The sequence below is a fragment of the Triticum urartu genome, chromosome 6A (genome assembly GCF_056163025.1).
Source record: "Triticum urartu cultivar PI428250 chromosome 6A, HENAU_Tu73, whole genome shotgun sequence".
Classification (NCBI taxonomy): domain Eukaryota; kingdom Viridiplantae; phylum Streptophyta; class Magnoliopsida; order Poales; family Poaceae; genus Triticum; species Triticum urartu.
In genome coordinates this window covers 591,774,936-591,797,694 of record NC_141878.1, presented here as the reverse complement: position 1 = coordinate 591,797,694, position 22,759 = coordinate 591,774,936, and the positions used below count along the sequence as shown (strand labels likewise).

At 46.7% G+C, this 22,759-nt stretch overlaps 1 protein-coding gene, 1 long non-coding RNA gene and 1 pseudogene across 6 annotated transcripts; 1 reads left to right on the top strand and 2 right to left on the bottom strand.

The window, feature by feature from the left end:
* Positions 1-2,173: 2,173 nt before the first annotated feature.
* Positions 2,174-11,926, top strand: LOC147966829 (receptor-like protein 9DC1; annotated as a pseudogene). Its single transcript, XR_015609077.1, has 2 exons — positions 2,174-2,737; positions 10,510-11,926. The product of XR_015609077.1 is annotated as a receptor-like protein 9DC1 (transcript).
* A 2,380-nt stretch (positions 11,927-14,306) lies between these two features.
* LOC125528844 (disease resistance protein RGA2) lies at positions 14,307-20,773 on the bottom strand. 4 transcript variants are annotated; one of them, XM_087529125.1, is made up of 5 exons: positions 20,283-20,773; positions 18,474-19,616; positions 15,753-17,063; positions 15,469-15,606; positions 14,307-14,917 (listed from the first exon to the last, which is right to left on the bottom strand). In XM_087529125.1, exons 1-3 carry the CDS (start codon positions 20,568-20,570, stop codon positions 15,813-15,815), a joined length of 2,682 nt encoding a protein of 893 aa, XP_087385251.1. In that variant the 5' UTR covers positions 20,571-20,773; the 3' UTR covers positions 14,307-14,917; positions 15,469-15,606; positions 15,753-15,812. The 4 variants fall into 4 exon arrangements, with proteins under 4 accessions (XP_087385251.1, XP_087385254.1, XP_087385253.1 ...); XM_087529128.1 differs by having other exon boundaries at positions 15,486-15,606; XM_087529127.1 differs by having other exon boundaries at positions 15,469-15,588.
* Positions 20,774-21,137: 364 nt separating this feature from the next.
* Positions 21,138-22,294, bottom strand: LOC147966828 (uncharacterized). Its single transcript, XR_015609074.1, has 3 exons — positions 22,162-22,294; positions 22,051-22,085; positions 21,138-21,602 (listed from the first exon to the last, which is right to left on the bottom strand). It is a non-coding gene; the product is annotated as an uncharacterized LOC147966828 (long non-coding RNA).
* Positions 22,295-22,759: the final 465 nt, after the last annotated feature.

The following is a 22,759-nucleotide window of genomic DNA, read 5'->3' as shown; positions in this document are numbered from 1 at the left end:
TCGTTTCTGAACAGACGTTTCAACCGTGGTATTATAGGAGCATACCACATCACCTTCGCAGGAACCCTCTTCCTGAGGGGCTCGCCGTCAACATCACCAGGGTCATCTCGTCTGATCTTATACCGCAACGCACCGCATACCGGGCATGCGTTCAGATCCTTGTATGCACCGCGGTAGAGGATGCAGTCATTAGGGCATGCATGTATCTTCTCCACCTCCAATCCTAGAGGGCATACGACCTTCTTTGCTGCGTATGTACTGTCGGGCAATTCGTTATCCTTTGGAAGCTTCTTCTTCAATATTTTCAGTAGCTTCTCAAATCCTTTGTCAGCCACAGCATTCTCTGCCTTCCACTGCAGCAATTCCAGTACGGTACCGAGCTTTGTGTTGCCATCTTCACAATTGGGGTATAACCCTTTTTTGTGATCCTCTAACATGCGATCGAACTTCAGCTTCTCCTTTTGACTAATGCATTGCGTCCTTGCATCGACAATGACCCGGCGAAGATCATCATCATCGGGCACATCGTCTGGTTCCTCTTGATCTTCAGCAGCTTCACCCATGGCAGCATCATTGGGCACATCATCTGGTTCCTCTTGATCTTCACCAGCTCCCCCCGTTGCAGCATCACCGTATTCAGGGGACACATAGTTGTCATCGTACTCTTCTTCTTCGCCGTCTTCCATCATAACCCCTATTTCTCCGTGCCTCGTCCAAACATTATAGTGTGGCATGAAACCCTTCTAAAGCAGGTGGGAGTGAAGGATTTTCCGGTTAGAGTAAGACCTCGTATTCCCACATTCAGTGCATGGACAACACATAAAACCATTCTGCTTGTTTGCCTCAGCCGCATCGAGAAACTCATGCACGCCCTTAATGTACTCGCGGGTGTGTCTGTCACCGTACATCCATTGCCGGTTCATCTGCGTGCATTATATATAATTAAGTGTCCAAATTAATAGAAGTTCATCATCACATTAAAACCAAAGTGCATACATAGTTCTCATCTAACAACATATAGCTCTCCAGAGCATCTAATTAATTAAACCATACATTGAAACTATGTAAAACATTTCAATGCGAAAACAAATGCGATCATAATCGCAACCAAGGTAACAATTGATCCAACGGCATAATGATACCAAGCCTCGGTATGAATGGCATATTTTCTAATCTTTCTAATCTTCAAGCGCATTGCATCCATCTTGATCTTGCGATCATCCACGACATCCGCAACATGCAACTCCAATATCATCTTCTCCTCCTCAATTTTTTTTATGTTTTCTTTCAACAAATTGTTTTCTTCTTCAACTAAATTTAACCTCTCGACAATAGGGTCGGTTGGCATTTCCGATTCACATACATCCTAGATAAATAAAATCTATGTCACGCTGGTCGGCATAATTTTCATAAACAATAAATGAACCAATAGTTATAAAGATAATATACATACCAAATCCGAATCATAGACAGGACGAGGGCCGACGGGGGCGGATACCAAAACCATCGCACTATATAAGATGCAATAATAAATGTAAGAAAATGATACAAGTATCTATCTAAACATACAAGTAAGAATATTTTTCCTTTCAGAAAGAAGATAAGAACAAGAGGCTCACCACGGTGGTGTCGGTGATGAGATCGGCGCGGGTGACCGACGGCGGTGAAGACGGGGACGGGGCGTGACGGACCGCTAAATCTAGACAAATCTCGAGGAAAATGGAGCTTGGAAGTCGAGCTTCGAGAGGAGAAAGCTTAAGTAGTGTGGCTCGGGCATTCCATCGAACACCTCATGTGCATAGGAGGTGAGCTAGAGCACCACAAAGCCCTCTCCCCCTCGGCCAGAAAAAACAGAGCACTGTGCTCTGCTCTTGCGCGAGGAGGTATATATAGGCACCTCATTGGTCCAGGTTGGTGGCATGAACCGGGACTAAAGGGGAGCCTTTGGTCCCGGTTCAAGCCACCAACCGGGACCAATGGTGGTGGGCCAGGAGCGAGGCCCATTGGTCCCGGTTCGTCCCACCAACGGGGACCAATGGCCCACGTGGCCCGGCCGGCCCCCTGGGCTCACGAACCGGGACCAATACCCACATTGGTCCCGGTTCTACACTGAACCGGGACTAATGGGCTGAGCCGGCCTGAACCATAGCCCTGTTTTCTACTAGTGATTCCTGATGAGATGGGAATTTTCCCATCTCTTGTTTATTTAGACCTTGCTGGAAATATGCTATCAGGTGGAATTCCAGAAGCCTTGTACAAATACAATCAGTCTTCTCTCCAATATTTATACTTATATTCCAATATGCTTGGGAAAACAGTGCCATCGAACTTTGGTGACACCCTCCTGAATCTTAAACATCTCTGTTTGGACAACAACAATTTTGAAGGTCATCTCCCTGCTTCACTAGGCAATATTTCAAAACTAAGACTATTAAACTTGTCGTCCAACAATTTCATTGGTCAAGTTCCAGGTTCGTTTGGTAATCTTGCACTGTTAGAATACCTAATCCTACAGCGAAACAACTTTTGGGGCTTCATCCCAATAGAGCTTGGTGACTTAAAGCAGCTCACCCATCTAGATTTGTCTGATAATAACCTGCAAGGTGGGGTGCCATGACACGGAGTATATTTGTTGAAAATAACAGTTCCGTCTCACTTGAAGGCAACATGGACTTTTTTTTGGAGGAACACTGGATCTGCCCGCATGTCCGGCCATCTCTCGGAGAGAAGAAACACAGTATGTTTTACCTGATTATTGTACCACGTCATTACAATATTTAGTTGCATGTCACTCGTATTCTTTGGCCTATTTTATGCTCACCAAGAAGACGTCAAGAGCAGACCTATCATTGTACTACCTGATTATTGTAATTCACGGGGTTGGGACCTTCCGAACCTTCACTTTGGCAATAAACGATCCACTGAGATCGTGGCTCTCAGTGCTCAATCAGCAAAACAGATTAAAAGGGGAGTGTCACATAAACAATGCTGGCCGATTGCCAACCACTCCATTGTATAGTTTACAAGCTAAGCTAGGCACGCCTTGATCTTTTCATGCTAACTTTTTCCGATACTAAAGTTATGGCAATTCTCATTATTTTACGCGAAACTTCTGATCTATCCATCTCCAATCATGGTAATACAACAAACACAAGAAATAATAAAATTACATCCAGATTCGTAGACCACCTAGCAACAACTATAAGCACTGAAGCGAGTCGAAGACGCTCTGACTTTATTTTTGAAAAGGAGGGTCATCCCCGGCCTCTACATCAGACTGATTCATGCAGCCATAATATATCAAGCAAAAGTACCAAAATGTCCGCGGTTCAATACAAGCTCACATGGAGCTAAAAAGAAAGAAGAGCAAATAAAAGTTGACAACAACCGGTGAAAATAGGTTGAAACGCCTAGCTTATTATTGGATTGACATCCAAACCGGTTGTAAGTACCCTCTGCTACTATCTTCCACTGGGTACACCCAATAGCCAAATGCTCCGCTTCCGCAAGAGTGAGTAATGACCATGTATGGAACCATGCAGTGGCCCTGTAAATAACCTGCAAAAGATTTATATGAGTTTGACTTTAAAAATCATTTCATTTCTGCAGTTCCATATAGCCCAAAGTAATGCGCATACTCCTATCCGGATATGTCCCGCATAGTTTGGTTCCACTCCATTTAGCCACCTCTCAAATAATGTGTTAATACTATTTGGAGAGCTGACATTAAAGGCTATATGAACCGTATGCCATAAAAGTTTGGCAAGAGGACAATCGAGAAAGAGGTTTTTAATAGTTTCATCCTGATCACAAAAGCAACATCGCTTACTACCCTCCCATCTTCGCTTTGCCAAGTTATCCTTAGTCTAAATCACCTCCTTGTGAACAAACCACATGAAGATTTTGATTCTTAAAGGTACTTTAATTTTCCAAATATGTAATGATTTTGGAATTGGACGAGAATCAGTTAAGTCTAGATAATTTCACTGAAAACCCCATTCATAGATAGTTTCTAGTGAATCGAATCTAGCTCATCAGAGAGGTGAATGTCCATCAGCCTCCGCACAAGATACAGCCACGCGTCCCATCGGTCTCCTACTAAGGACCTCCTGAACTGGATGTTTAGAGAAACATACTATAATACTGTAGCAACATAAGCGCCCTTACGATGTAGAATATTATAAAGAGACGGATATTGTGTGGCTACAAGCGTCTCCCCTAACCATGTATCCTCCCAGAATCTAGTCGAATTACTGTTCCCAATGATGAATTTAGTCCTATGAAAAAAGGCTGCTTTCGTCCTCATTAACTGCTTTCGGAAAGGTGAATCATGTTGGGAAACGTTGCATGGAAAACAAAAAGAATTCTACGCACATGCAAGATTTATCAAGGAGATGCATAGCAACGAGAGGGGAGAGTGTGTCTAAGTACCCTCATAGACCATAAGCGGAAGCATTTAGTAACACGGTTGATGTAGTCGAACTTCTTCGTGATCCAACCGATCGAGTACCGAACGTACGGCACCTCCGCGTTCAGCACACGTTCAGCTCAGTGACGTCCTCGCCTTCTTGATCCAGCAAGACGGCGAAGTAGTGGATGAGTTCCGACAGCACGATGGCGTGGTGACGGTGATGATGAAGTTATCTCCGTAGGGCTTCGCCTAAGCACTACAAAAATATGACTGAGGGTGTAAATGGTGGAGAAGGACGCCGCACACGGCTAAGCAATTGTCATGGTTATGTGTGGTGCCCCCTCCCATATATATATATAGGAGGGAGCATCTAGGAGGTGCCCCCAAGTAGGCAGAAGGCTACTTGGGGTCCTTCCCAAGTGGCGGCCCCTTACCATATTTGCCGGAGGGGGGAAGGAAAGGGGGGAGACGGAAGGAAGGGGGGGCGAATCCCCCCTTTCCTTTCTCCCACTTGGCCGGCTGCCATAGGGGGTGCGCCAGTCCCTTGTGGGATGGTGTACTCCCCTCTAATGGCCCAATAGGCCCATTGCCCTCCCGGGGGTGTCCGTTACCCCTCCGGTATTCCGATGACTATCCGGTAAACTCCGAAACACTTCCGGTGTCCGAATACTAGTCCTATATATCAATATTTACCTCCGGACTATTTATGAGCTCCTCGTCATGTCCGTGATCTCATCAGGGACTCCGAACAACATTCGGTCACCAAATCATATAACTCATATAACACTATAACGTCAACGAACGTTAAGCGTGCGGACCCTACGGGTTCGAGAACTATGTAGACATGACTGAGACACCTCTCCGGTCAATAACCAATAGAGAAACTTGGATGCCCATATTGGCTCCACATATTCTATGAAGATCTTTATCGGTCAAACCTTATGACAACATACGTAATTCCCTTTGTCCATCGGTATGTTACTTGCTCAAGATTCGATCGTCGGTATCTTCCTACCTAGTTCAATCTCATTACCGGCAAGTCTCTTTACTCGTTCTGTAATACATCATCTTGCAACTAACTCATTAGTCACTTTGCTTGCAAGGCTTCTTATGATGTATATTACCGAGAGGGCCCAGAGATACCTCTCCGATACTCAGAGTGACAAATCCTAATCTTGATCTATTCTAGCTCAACAAACACCTTCGGAGATACCTTTAGAGCCTCTTTATGATAAACCAATTATGTTGTGACATTTGATAGAACACAAGGTATTCCTCCGGCATCCGGGAGTTCCATAATCTCTTATGTATTTGACATTAATAAAGCAATAGCAATAAACTGAACGATCAATATGCTAAGCTAACGGATGGGTCTTGTCCATCACATCATTCTCCTAATGATATGATCCCGTTATCAAATGACAACACATGTCTATGGTTAGGAAATCTTAACCATCTTTGATCAACTAGCTACTCTAGTAGAGGCTTACTAGGGACACGGTATTTGTTTATGTATTCACACATGTATTTAAGTTTCTGATCACTACAATTCTAGCATGAATAATAAACTTTTATCATGAATATGGAAATATAAAATAACAACTTTATTATTGCCTCTAGGGCATATTTCCTTCAAATCATTGGGTCTTACGGTAACCTGGGCCAATGTCTTAGGTTGCAGGCACTTATCACGCAAAATATGTACCCACGTACCTTCGGTCTCAATTGAAAGACTGTGCAACCTTTTACTGAGCATATATCTTTGGCTCTCGCAAATAGAACAATTCACTTTTGTTAAAATTGATCTTCAATCCTGACAATTGCTCAAACAGGCATATCACCAATTGATCTTCAAAATGGACATGTTTTTTACGCTGGCAACAAAGCCAGCGGCTGACACATGAGTTAGTCTTCAAAATGGACAAGTTTTTAGTGCCGGAGGCAAAGCCAGTGGCCGACACACCAGCCAGCCTTCAAAATGAATGGCCACAGTCCACGGCCGAGGTCTCACCTACTTCAGGCCATCACGAGCAAACATCTCCTTCTGCCGGTTCACGAACCAAGCCTTCCTCTTTGGTGACATGTTGTTTTTGTCGACACTCATGATAACGAGTGCCACCTCTTTTGCTTTGGTCTCGGCATTGGTGGCCCCGATCTTGAGCTTCTTGAGTCGAGCGGCCTCCTCGATGTCAAGCTTCCTCCTCTTCGCAGCCTCCTCCATGTCAAGCTTCTTCGTTTGAAGATATAGGTATATTTTCATTTTCTCCTCCTCTGCTCCCTCACTTCTTTTCGACTCATCATGTTTTCCAAAGTTCCTTGCAAGACTATGGAAGACGCATCACGCTTCTCGTCGGCCTTCGAGCTTGTCTTGCCCCTCGGCCTCTTGAGCAAGTCTCCCTCATCTTTGAACTTGAGGCAATCTTTGGTACGTGAACAACAATCCGTGAGAGTAAATGACTTGTACTTGTGCCGGGCCTTGAAGACTTCCAAAGATTGGAATGCCTACACAATTAAAGATGTGGCCGCAATTGTAACATGGAAGGACACAAGATGCATCAAACATAAATGGCATGCCAACATGAAATGACACAAAGATGAAAAAACAAGAGGTCCATACCAAGTCACCAATGCCTAGGCCACTCACGGATGGGCTTCAACGCTCTCAAGAGCAGCACAATACTTGTTCCACTGTTGTTGAATGGACCCCCATCTCTTTTGGATTGAATTGATGTCGCGGGTGCTTGCAAATTGGTAGGGGGGAAACTTCCTTTGCTCGTGAAAGTTCTTGTGAACTCTAGTCCAAAAGATGGATCATTTTTGCTCGGCACCTTTCATGGGATCTTAGACTATCTCCATCCAATTCTCGCAAATCAAAGTGTCCTCTTCTTTAGTGTATGATCCCGTGTGAATGCTTTGCCTCTTCTTTTGTGCTTCGGCCCTCTGGGTGAGCTCATCGATAAACACCAATGGCTCCACCAAAATGTCGACCTCCTCTTCCTCATCCTCACAATACAGGTCATCATCTTCATGCCAGGAGTTGCCATGGTCGTCCTCATCTTCATCATGCCCCACGAATTGAGTGTCATCATAGTGGTCATGGCCGTCCTGGCTTTGGGTCGCATCGGGATCGAAAGCCTGGCCTTGGTCGTCGATGTGGAAAGCCTCACCATGGCCCTCCAAGATGACGTTCTACGTGAACGTCGCGTAGTCAGGGTCGTCGATCGTCGGTGTTGGCAGTGGCATTTCGTCGAACAGCCTGCGAGCGACGGCCATGTTGGCCGAAGGGATCGACCGGAGCTGGTTCATTTGCGTCCCGTCGGACGGCTGGCCATCGCCACTGTACCCCGGCATGACGTTGATCGATAATGCCCAAGGGCGTGGCCGGAGTGAACATCCTACAGTTCGGCGACGTAGAGAACCATGTGTGCCCATGGCTAAGCAGCGGCACCGCATGATACCCTGGTGTCTCAGGTGCGACGGGCGAGCTCGGGGACTGGTGCTGTGGAGGACGAACGGTCGACGAGCCTGTGCTGGCCGCAGCCATGGCAGTGACTGAGATAATGACTGGCGGGAGTCGGCACAACCCTAGCATGAGGGTGTGTGCCTTGGCGACTATAGACTCCTTGTCCTCGATGTAGGCCTGGTGATGTGTGGCAAGCAGCACGGCCGCCTCCGCGACGTAGTCGGTAGCGGCCTTCTTTTCCGCCACCTTCATCTGCTGGTTCCTCCTCTTGGCTGATTGGGCGTCGAGCTTGGCGACCTCTGCCGATGTGAGCTCCGACCGCGGCTTCTTGGCAGGCTTCTTCTTCACCATGGGGAGCGTGGTCGCGGCCGGGTCGCCGGGATTCGTCGGGCCACCAGCCATGGTGGAGGGAGAGGGGAAGGGCGCGGTTGGTTTTTGGGCGAAATGGAGGGAAAGTGGGCGAGCATGTCCCTAATGGGCTGTCCAGGAGAGGAGAAGGGTGCGTGTCCCGCCCGTCCGCGCGCTGTCCGTTTTGACATAAACGCGGCCAAAATTTGGGCCTAGAGTGGGTCGAAAGTGGACTCAGAACAAACATTAACCCATTTGCTCTCATGCGTTGGGCAGTCTGTTATGTTCGTTTACCCCCAAATGGATGCGGCCAGACCATTTAGGGTTGCGCGTTGAAATGTTGCCCGAAGATGGCATCAAGTACACGCAGAAGTGGAATGTGGCTGCAGGGCGAGCTCCGGCGCGTCGACCGGAAGACGACGCCCGGCCGTGGCTCATCGTCTGCGTGCACTAGCCCTGGTACATTTAGATAATAAAGCTTGGTAGAACACTTACAATGTTTTTGACGCGGGCAAGCCTGCTTCACACAACAGCCTCAGTTCACTGATGTCCGCATTTTTGCAACACCAAGGGGCTGGTGAGTTGTTCTATACGCCGTGGCAAAGACTTGATGCTCTTGTATCCATGACCTTAAAAACGTCTTCCGGTGATTCTCGGGTTTCCAAGGCTCTGTGGAAGATACTCGAGTGCATGGCATCATGAGAGATTGAGTGTTTGAAGGTTTCATAAGGAATCTAATAACATTTCAACATGAATCTAATAACATTGGCTTGGCACTGCGAATGTTGATACTTTTTCTAATAGGTTTGATCAAAGTAAAGATATTTTGACTTCGGACAGAACTTATATGCGGACTAAAAAGGACCGGATGCAATAATAGCATGAACATGGCCTCAAGCTTAATTAAAGACAGGAATCAGGATGTTTTTGTATATTTCATGGTGGGGGAGCTGCCCGGCACGTGTGCATTCATCGTGTCCCTTCCAACAAGATCAAACGGTCCAGGGTCAATTGGAGCATCGTATCACCTGTGATGCTGTATCACCAGATGTGTTGCCAGGCAACCACAACATGCGCATGAAGCAGATTTTAGGGGGTGTTTGGTTCCGGGGACTTTTTTGTGATGGGATTAAAAAAAATCCCTAGCAAACCAAACAGATCCAGCCAACCAAAGATGTCCACAAATCCATCTTTCGTCTTGCCCGTCGGTTTCTGTTTGAACGCTTTTATATTTCTTGAGCTCTTTTATGGTACCCCGCGTCAAATATTAGCCATCCATTCTTGAAATCTAATGGTGAGGATCGATCTGTACTGCTCCAATTTGCCCATAGAATCGCGAGCGGTATAGCTTGCATCGCTTCTCTCCCGTCCTCCAGTATACAAATCGCGAGGGCATTTTGAGAGTAAAAAGTTTCAGCCGGCCCGTCTCGCCCTCTGGGGACTGGTCCGCCGTGACGAGGCCAGCTGGGCCGGCAAGGTGCAGCACCTTCGAACCGACTTTTACGCCTTCCGGACATCCGATGCCTCCCGGCGCACGCTGCTCGCCAACGACGGCAGCCGGCCATGCCAGGCAGGCGAGACCATGGCGGCTGGCTGCGGGCTGCCCCGGCCTGCCCTCTCGGATCACGCTGTCCACAGACGGTGGCGAGGCGACCCGAGGCCGCAGGATTGCTTGCGTGCGGGAGGCGGGAGCGGACGAGCAGCTACTGCGGGGCTGCTTGCGTGGGCGTGCACGACGGCTGTCGCTGCGGGCGTGGAGTGCGAACGGGTGCGCGCGTGGCTGGGTGTGTCCATGCGAGACGAGCTCCAGTGACTCGTCCATGGCGGACAGGGCGCCGGCTTCACCGAGAAGACGCTACTGTAGATGAAAACGACGGGAACGAATAAGACGAGCTCGAGGGGGAGGTCGTGGTCGGGGACGACGGCTCCGGGGCCGCCTACGTCCAGCAACCGGAGCAGGATGTTGAAGGAGACTGCGGAGGAGTCGTGGGACATGGCGGCGGAGCTTGCCGTCTTGGTTTCCCATGGCCAATATCCACTGACCGACGACGTCGCTAAGGTTCCCATGACAGAAAATCTATGTCTATTCTACCCTCAGGAAATCAGCGGTCAGATTTTAATATACCGCTTCCTCCCCTGTTAGCAGTATATGGTACCGTAAAAACTCTCATATTTCTTTACTCAGGGAGAACCAAGCATTTCACAAAATCAAACCGTAGCGGCTACCAGCAAAGTCTTTCTTTGCATGCATGAGTTCTAATGTTTTATTAATTCTTCGTACTTGCAGGTAAGGGAGGCGTTACGTGTACCAGCCAACCCGCCAGACTCACCACCACCCTTAAGTTACTGTCGTTGCTGCTCACTTGTTATGCAGTCGGCAGCGTCCGCTGCTCCTCGACGGCGACCGTACATGACAATAGCACGGACATGATCTCTCTGCTAGATTTCAAGCGGGCCATCACCAATGACTCAAGGCAAGCCTTGAGATCTTGGCATGCCCGTGTCCCCCTTTGCAGATGGAAGGGCGTCGTCTGCAGCGGCCCGAAGCACCCGGGGCGAGTCATGGAGCTGAACCTTCACTTCCTATCGTTGTCGGCACGATTTCACCGTCCCTCGGGAACCTAACATTCCTTAGGAGGCTGGACCTGTCCATGAATAGCTTCACCAGCGTGATACCTCCTTTCAACCGTCTCCAAAGATTGGAGCACCTTTCCTTGTGGGGCAACTCACTGCAAGGGATCATTCCGGATACTCTTACAAACTGCTCCAAGCTACGGAGCCTAGTCCTGTCTCGCAACTTACTAATAGGAGAAGTTTCCAGCGGTATAGATCGCCTATCCAATCTACTGATGTCAGCTTGAAAAGATCTTGCTTGGTGATAATAAGCTCACCGGAACCATTCCTGATGAGTTGGGAAAACTCCCAAATCTTTCTATATTAATCCTTGCTTCAAATAGGCTATTAGGTGAAATCCCGGAAACCCTGTACAAATACAATCAGTCTTCTTTCCAATATTTATTATTAGGTTCCAATATGCTTGGGAAAACACTGCCGTCTAACTTTGGTGATACCCTCCTGAATTTTGCATATCTCTATCTGGACGATAACAATTTTGAAGGTCATCTCCCAGCATCACTAGGCAATATTTCTGGGCTAGAGTGGTTAGACATGTCATTCAACAAGTTCGTGGGTCAAGTTCCAAGTTCTTTTGGTAATCTTGGAAAGTTAGATTACCTAAACCTTCAGCAAAACAATTTGTTGGGCTTCATCCCAATAGAGCTTGGCGGCTTAAAGCAGCTCACCGTCTGGATTTGTCTGATAATAATCTGCAAGGTGGTGTGCCATGAAACAGAGTATTTGGAAATAAAACTCCCGCCTCACTTGGAGGCAACTAGCCAGTGAGGACTTCTTTGGAGGAACACTGGATCTGCTCCCATGTCCTACCATCTCTCAGAGAAAAGAAACACAGTACATACGACTACTCATTACAACATCTGGTTTCATGTTAATTATATTGTTTGGCTTATTTTATGCTCACCGAGATGTCAAGGGCAAACCTATCATTCTTGTTTTGTTTGTTTGGCCGTGTGTAATTCTCAGGGTTGGTGCCTTCCCATGCTTCTCTTTGGAAATAAATGACCCTGTGAGATCTTGGCTAGCAGTGCTCAGCAATCAGCAAGATGAATCAAAAGGATACTTCAAAAAAAAAATCATCAGGATTTGTCACGTTGGCTACAAAGCTACTTCCTTTTGCCATGCCGACTTTTCTAATACTAAAGTTATGGCTAAAACTTATAACAACTCGGACAGCCAAAGCTACCCAACAAGCAAAGGAAAAGTACATAAAGTGTGGACTGTGGAGGGTGTTAAGATTAAATTAATATGCGCTGGCTCTCGCGACCGCGTCGCCTCCGCAGGCGACCGGCCGCGCCCCGATCTCCTTCTCTAGCGACCCTCCCTCCTCCTTCCCTCCCCGCCGCCATCGTCGGCGCTCACCGCTGGGCCTGGCCCAGGCAACGCTGGCGGCGGCGGCCCCCTCGCTTTTCCCCTCTCGGCTTCCTCTGGCGCGGGACGGTGCAGGCTGGGGGGTGTACCTAGGCGACGGCGATTCGGGATGGCGGTAGGGTCCTGGCGCTACGTGGGCAGATGGCTGGACGGCGGCGGCGCCGTTGGTGGCGGAGTGGCGCGGCGGTGTGTCCTGACGGCGCCCGCTCGACCCAGATCTAGGCCCTTCGGGCCCCATCTGGGCCTGGGCGGGCCGGCGGCGGGGTGAGCCTGCGGCGCGACCTCCAGGAGGCCGGGGCGTGGCGGCGAGCGGCGGCGGGCTGGCGACGCGGATACCGAATTGCTGCAGCATGGCCGGCGAGGCTTTGCAGGCCCGTTTGGGCCCGGCCGGGCCAGGGGTGGCCTGGTGTGCCCTGCTGTCGCGTCCGGCCAGCGACCACGACGGTGCTGGGGGCTCGGGCCTCCTGCACGTTGGCGGGGGAGGTGGGTCCCTCCTGCTCGGTAGCGATGCCACTGCTTCCGTCGTTTGGCGTTTCTCTTCGGGTCTCCTGGCCTCGTGGTGGTGTTCACAGTGAGGCGGCATGGGCGGTGGCGCAACCGTGGTGGCACAAGGTGGTGGGCGGAGGTTTGGCTGGTCGGCTCCGGTTCGGTCGGGCGGCGGGGTTTGGAGTGTGGGAGAAATCCTTGCCGGTCTTCGGCTCCGATGCGGTGATGCCTGCGGGTGCCACCTTTCTTTCCTGGAGGGTGTCGTTGTTATCCATCCCCCAACTCTCTCCGCGTGCCGGGGGAAACCCTAGGATCCGTCCGGGCAGCAGCGTCATCGGCATCGCATTCCCTCTTGGGGGTGCTACTTGGTACGCGGCGGATCGAAGCCTCGGGCTATGGTGGTTTGTCTCCGGTGGGCGCAGCGGTGGCGGGTCATCCATGCTTGGTTGAGCTGCCGTTGTTGGCATTTGTTTCTTTTTCTTTTTCTTTTGGGCTTGTTGTGCTGCTCGCCCCAGCGATCTGTAATCGGTGTTGGTGTTTTGGAATACAAAGCGGGGGAAACCCTTTTTCGGTAATTTATATGCGCTAATTATGTATATCCATGCTTTAGGGGAACCGTCAAGAGGTTGCTAATTTGGCAACTCACAACCGTCAAGAAATGGTGAGCTTCTGTTTCATTGGTGAGACGCATCATGGCAATTTGCTCCTTGCTGCTGGCTGGAAATAATTACACATGGAACGCAGAGCAGAATCAATAGCACGTACAGAATTCAACTGAGAGTGTGCACGCAGTTTATCTTACAGTTGTCTTGAACCGATGACGACGTATCTAAGAAGGACCAAGTTTTTCAGTGTGGGCAGAGTTGATCTAGTGGAAACAGAGGAGGAGGTGCTTCAGCTCCAGGTTTCGCTTCAATGGTACAAATATATTCTGAATTGCTTTTACTTAAGATGCAGCTGTCTGGAATGTATCCTGATGGGGCATGCAATTCGAGGAAGTAAAGAACCACCTGATGGCAATGGAGAAAGCAAAAATCAAAAAACATTAAATTCAGATTGCCGGCAGAAGAGATGGAAGGTTCTACATAAAAGCACCATTTGATATGGAAGTCGCGACCGGTCCAACAATATCAAACACATGAGATATGGTTGTTCCAGAGGCAGCAGGAGAGATACAACACACGAGTAGCAGGAGCCTAACACAAAAGCACATGTAAACTACTATAACAACAATGGATGGCATATTGCGACCTTCACAGAAGCGGCTGGGCAAGATGAGCCTCTCTGCTGCCGAGTCCCCCTTCTCCGGGACGAAGACCGTTAAGTGCTTGCTGACGCAGCAGGATGTGGTCTGGTGAAGCAGAAGCTGAAGAGCAAAAGGAGATGGTCTGAAATGCTTACCTTGGTTTACTTTTGAGTTGATCAAGAGAAGCACCTTGTTGTAAACACATATGGATAAATAACAACTTGATGGAAACTGGTGAACGCTCCTTCAGTTTTGAGGTGAGCGCAACTTCAGTTTTGAGTGCTCAAAACACAACTGTCACATAATTTTTGAATCTAATCACAACGACAAAAATTCAAACCAGGAACTGAACCCTGAAGTTTCCGCTGTTTTCTTTTGACCGGCAACCAAGATGATAGATCTACAAACTGCTGAGCAAAGCAAACTTATCAGGAATAAAACTAACTAATGTGCTTACAAAGCACGTGCCAGCTTTTCACAGGAATTAACTCAAACACTTATCAACAGAGATTTTCAGGAGTCCACAGGCAATGGGTTTTTGTCACCCAAGAATTCAGCAATGAAGTAGTCCCAGCCAATCCCTGTGGGGTTACAGAGCTGACGAAGCAGACGAGAAGAAGCAGAGCTTCGAAAGAACTTGTTGTCGATGATGTGTGCATTACCGGCCTCAATGACGGAGATGTTGCAGGTCCCCCAGCTGGTTCACAAAGAGAGAGAAACGTCTCTGCTTCATCTTCCTGATGACAACCAGCTGCCTTCTTTCACTTCGGCCCCCCTTCTTCTATTGAGTTCACACGAGTCGATCCAACCACCTTCACTGTACTTTCTTAGTCAGGCCATCAGCTAGCCACCGATGTTGCAGTTTAGCTCCCTTTGACAGCAAGCAGAGTCTTGAGATTTGGTTAGCTCAACTGCTTCCGTCCTTGGCTAAAGATTTACGCGCCCCGTCATGCTTTTCCTGCAAAAAAGGATACACAGGTCTGTAATATTGCACAAGTTTGCTTACGGTTGTTTCAGAGTTAAGTCAACGAAACAGAGAAGACATGATGTCTATCAAGAGCTATGGTAACTTATCATCGATTTTTAACATTGATCACAAATCGAGCTACCCAACAGTACATTGAACTAGTGCTTCACTTTCTACAACAGAGATGCATGCATGGTTGTTGCTTGGATCTCATCCATCTCTTCTGGATTACCGCCGCCAATATATATTTTCTGGCATGACAAGGTCCAAAAAGCAATTATATATTTCCGCCTCCAATATTACTGAAAGAGTTAAAGTATCCTAACATACGTTTCTTCTTGATTTTATTATTTCCTTCTTGTTCTACAACTTGATGGAAACTGGTGAGCGTTCCTTCGGTTTTGAGTGCTCACAAACACAACCACCACACCATAATTTTTTGCCATGTGACCAAAAGATCTGATAGATTTACTCTAGTGTAGTATATATTGTCTATATGTGAACATAAGAGTATGACGGGAGTACTAAAGAGCACAAATCACCATGTGCAGCGCTAGACCTCATCTTTGGACCGCTCCATGAAGCTTTTTCGCTTTCCCAGAGAAGACGTACTCCTATCATTTCAGCTGATTGATAACGGTGCATGTATGCTTCTGCAGTTCCTGTAGAATGGATAGGTTCTGCATCCGGTTAGGGTGCATTTTAGTTTTTCATTTTTTCAAAATTCTGTGCCACCATATTAAAAATAACAACAAATGTACATTGTGTGCATGTAAAGGAAGCTTAGAAACTGTATTTAGATAGTAAATTTTTGTAGAGCACTTACAATGTTTTTGATGCGGGCAAGCCTGGTTCACACAACAGCCTTAGTTCGCCGCTGTCCACATTATGTACCATCTGGGGACTGGTGAGTTGTTGTAGACACTGTGGCAAGGACTTGATGCTCTCGCATCCATAACCTTAACCTCTTCCAATGATTTTTAGGTTTCCAGCTCCCAATGATTTTCAGGTTTCCAACCAGGTTTTCAAGGCTCTCTGGAAGGTACTCTAGTTTACTACAGCCTCCAATGTCGAGTGTTTGAAGATTTTTGAGGCTTCCAAGGCTCTCCGGAAGATACTCTAGTTTGTTACATCCTCTGAGGTTCAGTGTTTGAAGGTTTTTTAGGCTTCCAAGAGTCTCTGAAAGGGACTCTATTACCCAGCAGTGTGTGAGGTCGAGGGAACGAAGGTTTGTGAGGCTTCCAAGGCTCTTCGGAAGGGGCTTTAGTTTCCAGCACCATGTGAGGTCTAGTGTTTGAAGGTTTTTGAGGCTTCCAAAGCTCTCTGGAAGGCACACTAGTTTCATACATTCTGAGAGGTCTAGTGTTTGAAGGTTTTCAAGCCTTCCAAGGCTCTCTGGAAGGGACTTCAATTGCCAGCGGTATAAGAGGTTCAGTGTTCGAAGGTTTTTGAGGCTTCCAAGGCTCTCTGGAAGGGACTCTAGTTTCTTGCACCGTGCGAGGTCGAGTGTTTGAAGGTTTTTGAGGCTTCCAAGGCTCTCTGGAAGGGACTCTAGTTTCTCACACCATGTGAGGTCTATTGTTTGAAGGTTTTTTAGGCTTCCAAAAGCCTCTGGTATGACTTCGACACTGGTACAATAAGATAAGTCAAGATGCGCTAGACTCTCAAGTTTGCCAATCGAGCTTGGTATTGCAGAAATTTTATCTGATCCACTGAGGTTCAGGTAATGTAATTTTGAGAACTGAGTGATACTCTCGGGAAATTGCCGATCTTCGAGATTTGGAGCAATAAGAACCTCCAATTGCTTCACTTGTCCTAGAGCACTTGGAAACTCTGTGATGGAGCATCCAGATAGATCCAAGACACGCAAGCACTTTGGAAATGAAAATACACCACCATGGATTTCAGAATTGAAAAAATGCATCGCCCTTAACTTGGAGGGAAAAATAGTTGACATCTTCCTTGCCTTGTTGTAATCTTTAGTATTGTAATTTGTAAGAGACGCATAACAACAATATTCTTTTCTTCTAGTACTGCTCGCTCTTTTAGCATCAAAGACAACCAACTCTTCAGTAATGATCGATCTTGCGAGATCATGCACCAGATCATGCATGGTGAAGATTGTTTTTGGAATTATCTGAAACCAAAAAAATAGGATTAATCCCACCGGAAAAATTGTCAAGCAAACAATATTATTTACCTAAATGAAGTTACATGATCCTTTTACAGAAAGATTAATATGCTGAACTTGGCAGGCCAAAAAATTGTCTATGTTTGCACTTCTGCTCGCCGCGATTCACAATGGCCCAACTACCTGTGCCGTCCAAGAAACAGCTCATCACACCTACGCTTGCCCTTATGCGCTTAAAGAAAATCCAGCAGTCTAGCTAAAACCCTCTACTTAAAAGCACTTTTAGATAGAGTACCTATAATAGCTAGGTAGAGCACAAAAAGTGCCTCCCCTCCCTCGATTTACCTATAATGATCTACCTATATTTCATTTTTGCTTCTATCTCCCTCCCAATCTTGTTGAGCACCTTGTAGGAATTTTATAGAGCACCTCATATCCTTTGAACCCAACGTCGGGAGCTGCTGAGGGCGGCAACGGAGCTAGGCGGAGGTAGATCTCGCGGCGGGTGCACACGACGACATACCTTCCACCGTGGGTCACCTCCACGACGGTGTATAGTCGAGGCTCTATCAAAGAGGTAGCAAGCAGAATGAGGACTACAATGACAACTTGGTAGTAGTCATAACTCACAAGATGAGAGAAGGAGATAGAAAATGTAGTGAGAAGGTAAATCCCAATGTCAAGCTGGCCTGGTGGTCAAAATTGATCCGTCTTGCCAGTTGCCACCTCCTCTCACCTCATAGGCAAAAGTGGTTGTGGTGCAAATGCAGACTTGTTTAAAGAACCGGGAAACTCAATACAAATTCTTTTGGAGTTTAGGGGGGGAGAGATTTACTATGGAAATGGCATGTAACTTTAGGGTGCTCCAATGAAATTTTGTAGCACGTATTAAGTAATTCCATCTTGTACGTGTTTACATTTTTTAGGGAAAATATTGTTCAGCCAAGTATATAGTAGGCTGTACTATTCGGTAAGCCAAACAAAATACAATACCATGCATTAACTGTATGTATGTGTAGTGATCCAAATGGCATTTGACGAGGGTAAACTACAACGGGATGGATGAAGAAGTTACTTTGCTTTTTTCTTCCAGCAGGTACCCTACAGTTGGGCTATTTTTAGAGGAAAGAGTGAAGTATATTCTGATGCACCAATATCTTGAGTGCTTTATTTGCCACAAAGGGAGAAACATATGCATGGATTAATGTACCAAACTGTTAACATATATACTCCCTCCGTAAACTAATATAAGAGTGTTTAGATTACTACTTTAGTGATCTAAGCGCTCTTATATTAGTTTACAGAGGGAGTAACATGCATGCATGCTTTTTCACAGCAGTTGTTGCATGCCATTTGATAACGAGTAAAAAAGAATACTCTTTATCTATATTGTATAAGTATTTTGTACTAACTCACCTTAGGCAATTCTGTGCGCAGTTTTGAATGCTGAAGGAAAGACATCCCCATGAACTGCCTAATATACTTCTCGGCAAGTTGTATGGCCGAAAAGTTATTAGATGGCTCGATGAAACCAAGGGCAATCCATTGATGGATAAGATCATCTTTATTTATATTGTGACCTTTAGGAAAGATGCCACAATAGGCAAAGCATAACCTCAAATATGGTGTCAAAGTATTGTAAGTTAACTTCAAGGATGGTAACACTGTACTATCAGAAAATGGTTCATCCCAAATATCATTATTGCACATAGCTTTCCAGTCACTAAGATCCATTCCAGATAGCAAGAATCCAAGTGCTTGAGCTGCTAATGGCAAACCTCCACATTTCCTTGCAATTATCTGTCCAACTGGTTCAGCTTGGCCTTTATCAACCCTAGATTCAAAACCACTATTTTGCTTGATTATTCTCCAGCACATGTCGTTGTCCAAGGGATCTAGCAAGTATGGTTGAACACCAACAGTACACATTTTTCTTGGAATGTCTTTGCTGCGTGTTGTGACCAAGACTTTCATCTTGGAGCCTACATTCAACATAAGCTTGAGTTGATCCAGTTGGAAGTTATTTGTCTCCCACATGTCATCTAAAACAATTAAAGTCTTCTTATCTTGAAGTAGATCTTTAAGGCGTTGGTCTATCAACTCCCTTGTATCTAGATTTTGGCTTCCTTTTCCGAGTACTTGAGAAATTATGGAGTTCCCTATTTTTTTCAAATCAAACACCTGGGATACATAAACCCAAACCCGATGATTATAATCTTTGAATTGAGTATCATTGAAAACCAATTGTGCCAAAGTTGATTTTCCTATGCCTCCAAGCCCACAGATAGGAAGAACGGTTATATGTTCTTTGTTGTTATTGCTTGTGGATAACAAAGAAAGGACATTCATCCTGTCTTTGTCTCTTCCTATGATGAGTGATTCAATCACATTTGATGTTGTTTCCCGTGGATCGGGAAGCTGGTGCACATCAATTAGGCTGGACTTGTCATGTGTGAATTTGAAACTCTCGTGATCCTCTTTGATCTTCCTCAGCTGGCCTCTCATTTTCTTCATCTTATAAGCCATGGCAATCTTGGGTGCAATAGCAAAACAGTCCAGCTTCCCAATCATATACAAGAAATTTCAACAAGTCATTATGATATAATATAAAACCTTGGAGCAACTACACCCGGCTTTAATAAGATGTAGTATTCTCGATCCCTCTACCCGGTAACTACATGCTGCATGGTAGATATATAAATCCAACATAAAACTTTTGGACGGATGTAAAACATAGCTTCCCTCTTGTAGTACAAATTTTTATTCTTATATACCTAGTTTCACGGCCGGGATTTGTACACCAAATTTAAGTAGGCTAAATGCCTCTTGTACACCAGATTTAAGTAGGCTTTAATTTTTAGAAGGGCACCAACAAGTTTTAAGCTTTAAACATTGCAATTAACTAGTGACCAGTTGCTTACATTGGAAAGTACGTTCAGATGATCAAGCACAGTGGCGGAGCCAGGGGGGCAGCAGGGGCTCTGGGCCCCCCTAATACCATGGATTTGTTCCTAAATGAACACATGAACAGCAGTTCTCTAACTGGCCCTCCCCAACACCATAATTTCACTTGTCCTGCCACCACCACTGATCAAGCATGGTTTTGTGGACAATCATATAATTAAATAATCAAATTATTTGACCAAAGCAACATACTCTGTACTAGCCAAGAATATTAATTAACGAAAAACCGATCAAGATAAGGCACGGGTGGCATATGTATACCTTTCTGGAGGCTGGTTCACTATTAGCTTTGAACTCGTCGAGCATGTAAGAGATGTCGTAGGCAGCGTGCTTGAGCCGGTTGAGCCACACCCGCACCAACTCCTCCGTGACAGACCGCCTCTCAGCATCCTTGAGCGCCGCCTCCATGTACTCCAGTGTGTCCTTCATGTCCTGGAGGTCGTCATTGAAGCTGCACAGCATCGTGACCTCATCCCCAATGGCAGAACCCAGCTTATTGCCCACCGCTGAAACCACAGCCGAGGCAAGCAAACCGGCTACATGCGCCATGTTGTTCGTCTTCACCCTAACTTTTCTCTCTCAAGTTGTATGCCAATTGGATGAGGTGTGAACACAGCCGAGCACCAGAAATGACGCATGCAGTTACCAACTCATGCATGGTCATATGTATGATCGACCCATGCTCCACCAAGATGGAAAGGGATCATCTACCTTGCTTAGTTGTGATAATACGCACAGCACAGCACACGTTAGCTTTAGCTTTACCAGCAGGCAAGGCTCAAGAAAAGAATCTCCTATCTTTCTCCCTGTAAAGGGAGAAGAAAAGAATGTGAACTCCCTCAGTAAAATAAAGGAATTGAGAAGAATCCTATTCCCTGATGCATTCTTTTGTTTGTATATAACTTTTGAGCTGTTTTAGTCTATCATTTTTTTAGTTCTGGGGATTCCACAGTTTCCTTCAACCCAAAGAAAAATCATAATCAGTTTACTATACATATAGCAGGATCACAAACAAAAAAGAGAATCAAAAGATCTGTAGGATTACTTACAGTGAACTCACCTTCTTTGTATCCGCTGCCAGGCTGCTTGAGCAAATTTAGCAATCTGCTTGGCATCTTTGTAAATTTTCAATATCCTGCAAAAAATATTGCATCAGTGTATATAAAATAAAGCTGCTCCGCAGAAGAAAAAAAATCTGGGAACAAAAAGAAAGAATACACATTGTGATACTCTTGCTTGCTTGTTTGACTGGAGATTTTTCCAAAGGAGACAGGAATGGCAGATGGTGAGGAAGCTCTCAGGTATTACAAAATTAGGCAACCGCACACAGATATTTATAGAAGTCATGGGTGGCTCCTTGCTTGTGCTACGGCGTTCATCTGTTTCCACGACAACGCCTCTGCCCTAGCCGCCGGCCACCGCAGAAGCGCCGTGTGTCAGTTCTTGAGGTGATGACGCTGAGCCATCGAAGCCGGCACCCCGTGATGCGAGGGAACAGAGGATGCTCTGCGGCCTCTGCCTCGGGGTCACTATCTCCTCTAGCCAGCTCTCCCATTGGGTATTTCGCATGATGCGGCCACTCTGAAATACAAAGAAGGCTCACACACAAATACATAAGAAAACATGTTTTTCTATACTCAATAGATATAAATTTTGGGTGCTCTGTTGCTATTTACAAATCTACCACATCATCATCTATATAATCTACATACTCAATTCGTCAAACACTTTACGGGATGAAATCAGAGGTTAAAATAGAGTTCAATCTAGCCACAAATTCTTCAAAATTATGCAGTAGCATGATCTCTGCCCACAACGTCACAATAAAAGTTTCTGCTTACATATCAAATATGCAGTGTCAGCAAATTCATGGTTTAGTTCAAGCATCCATAAATTTGCATTTGATCCTAATATGCAATGATCACAACATGAATTTAACTGAAGAAGTAGTAATTGTAGCCACATTTTATGAGGCAGCAACCCATCACAGGCAGGATGAAATGGAAAACAGACAAAAGATCTTCTTTACCTCCGGCGACTATGCCGCCAAATCTTGACCACCTGCTGCTGACACAAATAAGTCCGAGCGTTGTCAGGATCCGATCCACGGGAGGAGAGGAATTTCCGAACCGAACCGAACCTGCGGGAATCAAGCAGGCGGTTGAGGAGGGCCGGGGCGGAGGCGTCGTCGGGATCGTCCTATAGGTGCGCGTCGCTCACCATCCGCCCCACCACGGACGGCGCCGCTCAGGCCGCTCGCCTGCAGACCCAACTCTATCCGGTCGCAGCGGCAAGACTGTGAGCCGCAGAGCTCGACGGCGGCGGAGAGGCGAACGGAGACGGGCGTGTGCGTGTCTTCCACACAACCTGGGCCGCCATTTTAGAGGGCTTGATGGGCTAACATTGGCTAACCTGGGTCGCTTTCCTCCCCCAAATCCATTGACGCCGGCGACTCTGCTCCTTCCGCCGCTGCATTCCTCTCCCCCGTACAGCCGTACTCCACCGCAGAGTTTGGGACCAATTCGCTCGAGGTCAGTCAAGTGAGCAGCAGACGACGGGAGATGTCAAGCGGACGAGGAGGACGGGGCATCGCGCACCGGCTCGCTCCCCACGCCGGCAATGAGTGTGCCGACGGCAGGCGGAAGCGGGACTCGGCTGCTTCATCCGGCGGTGAGCCTGCACTGCAGTTTTTTAGTCCCACATCACCGATTTAGGCGGATTTAGTTAATTCTATGCTT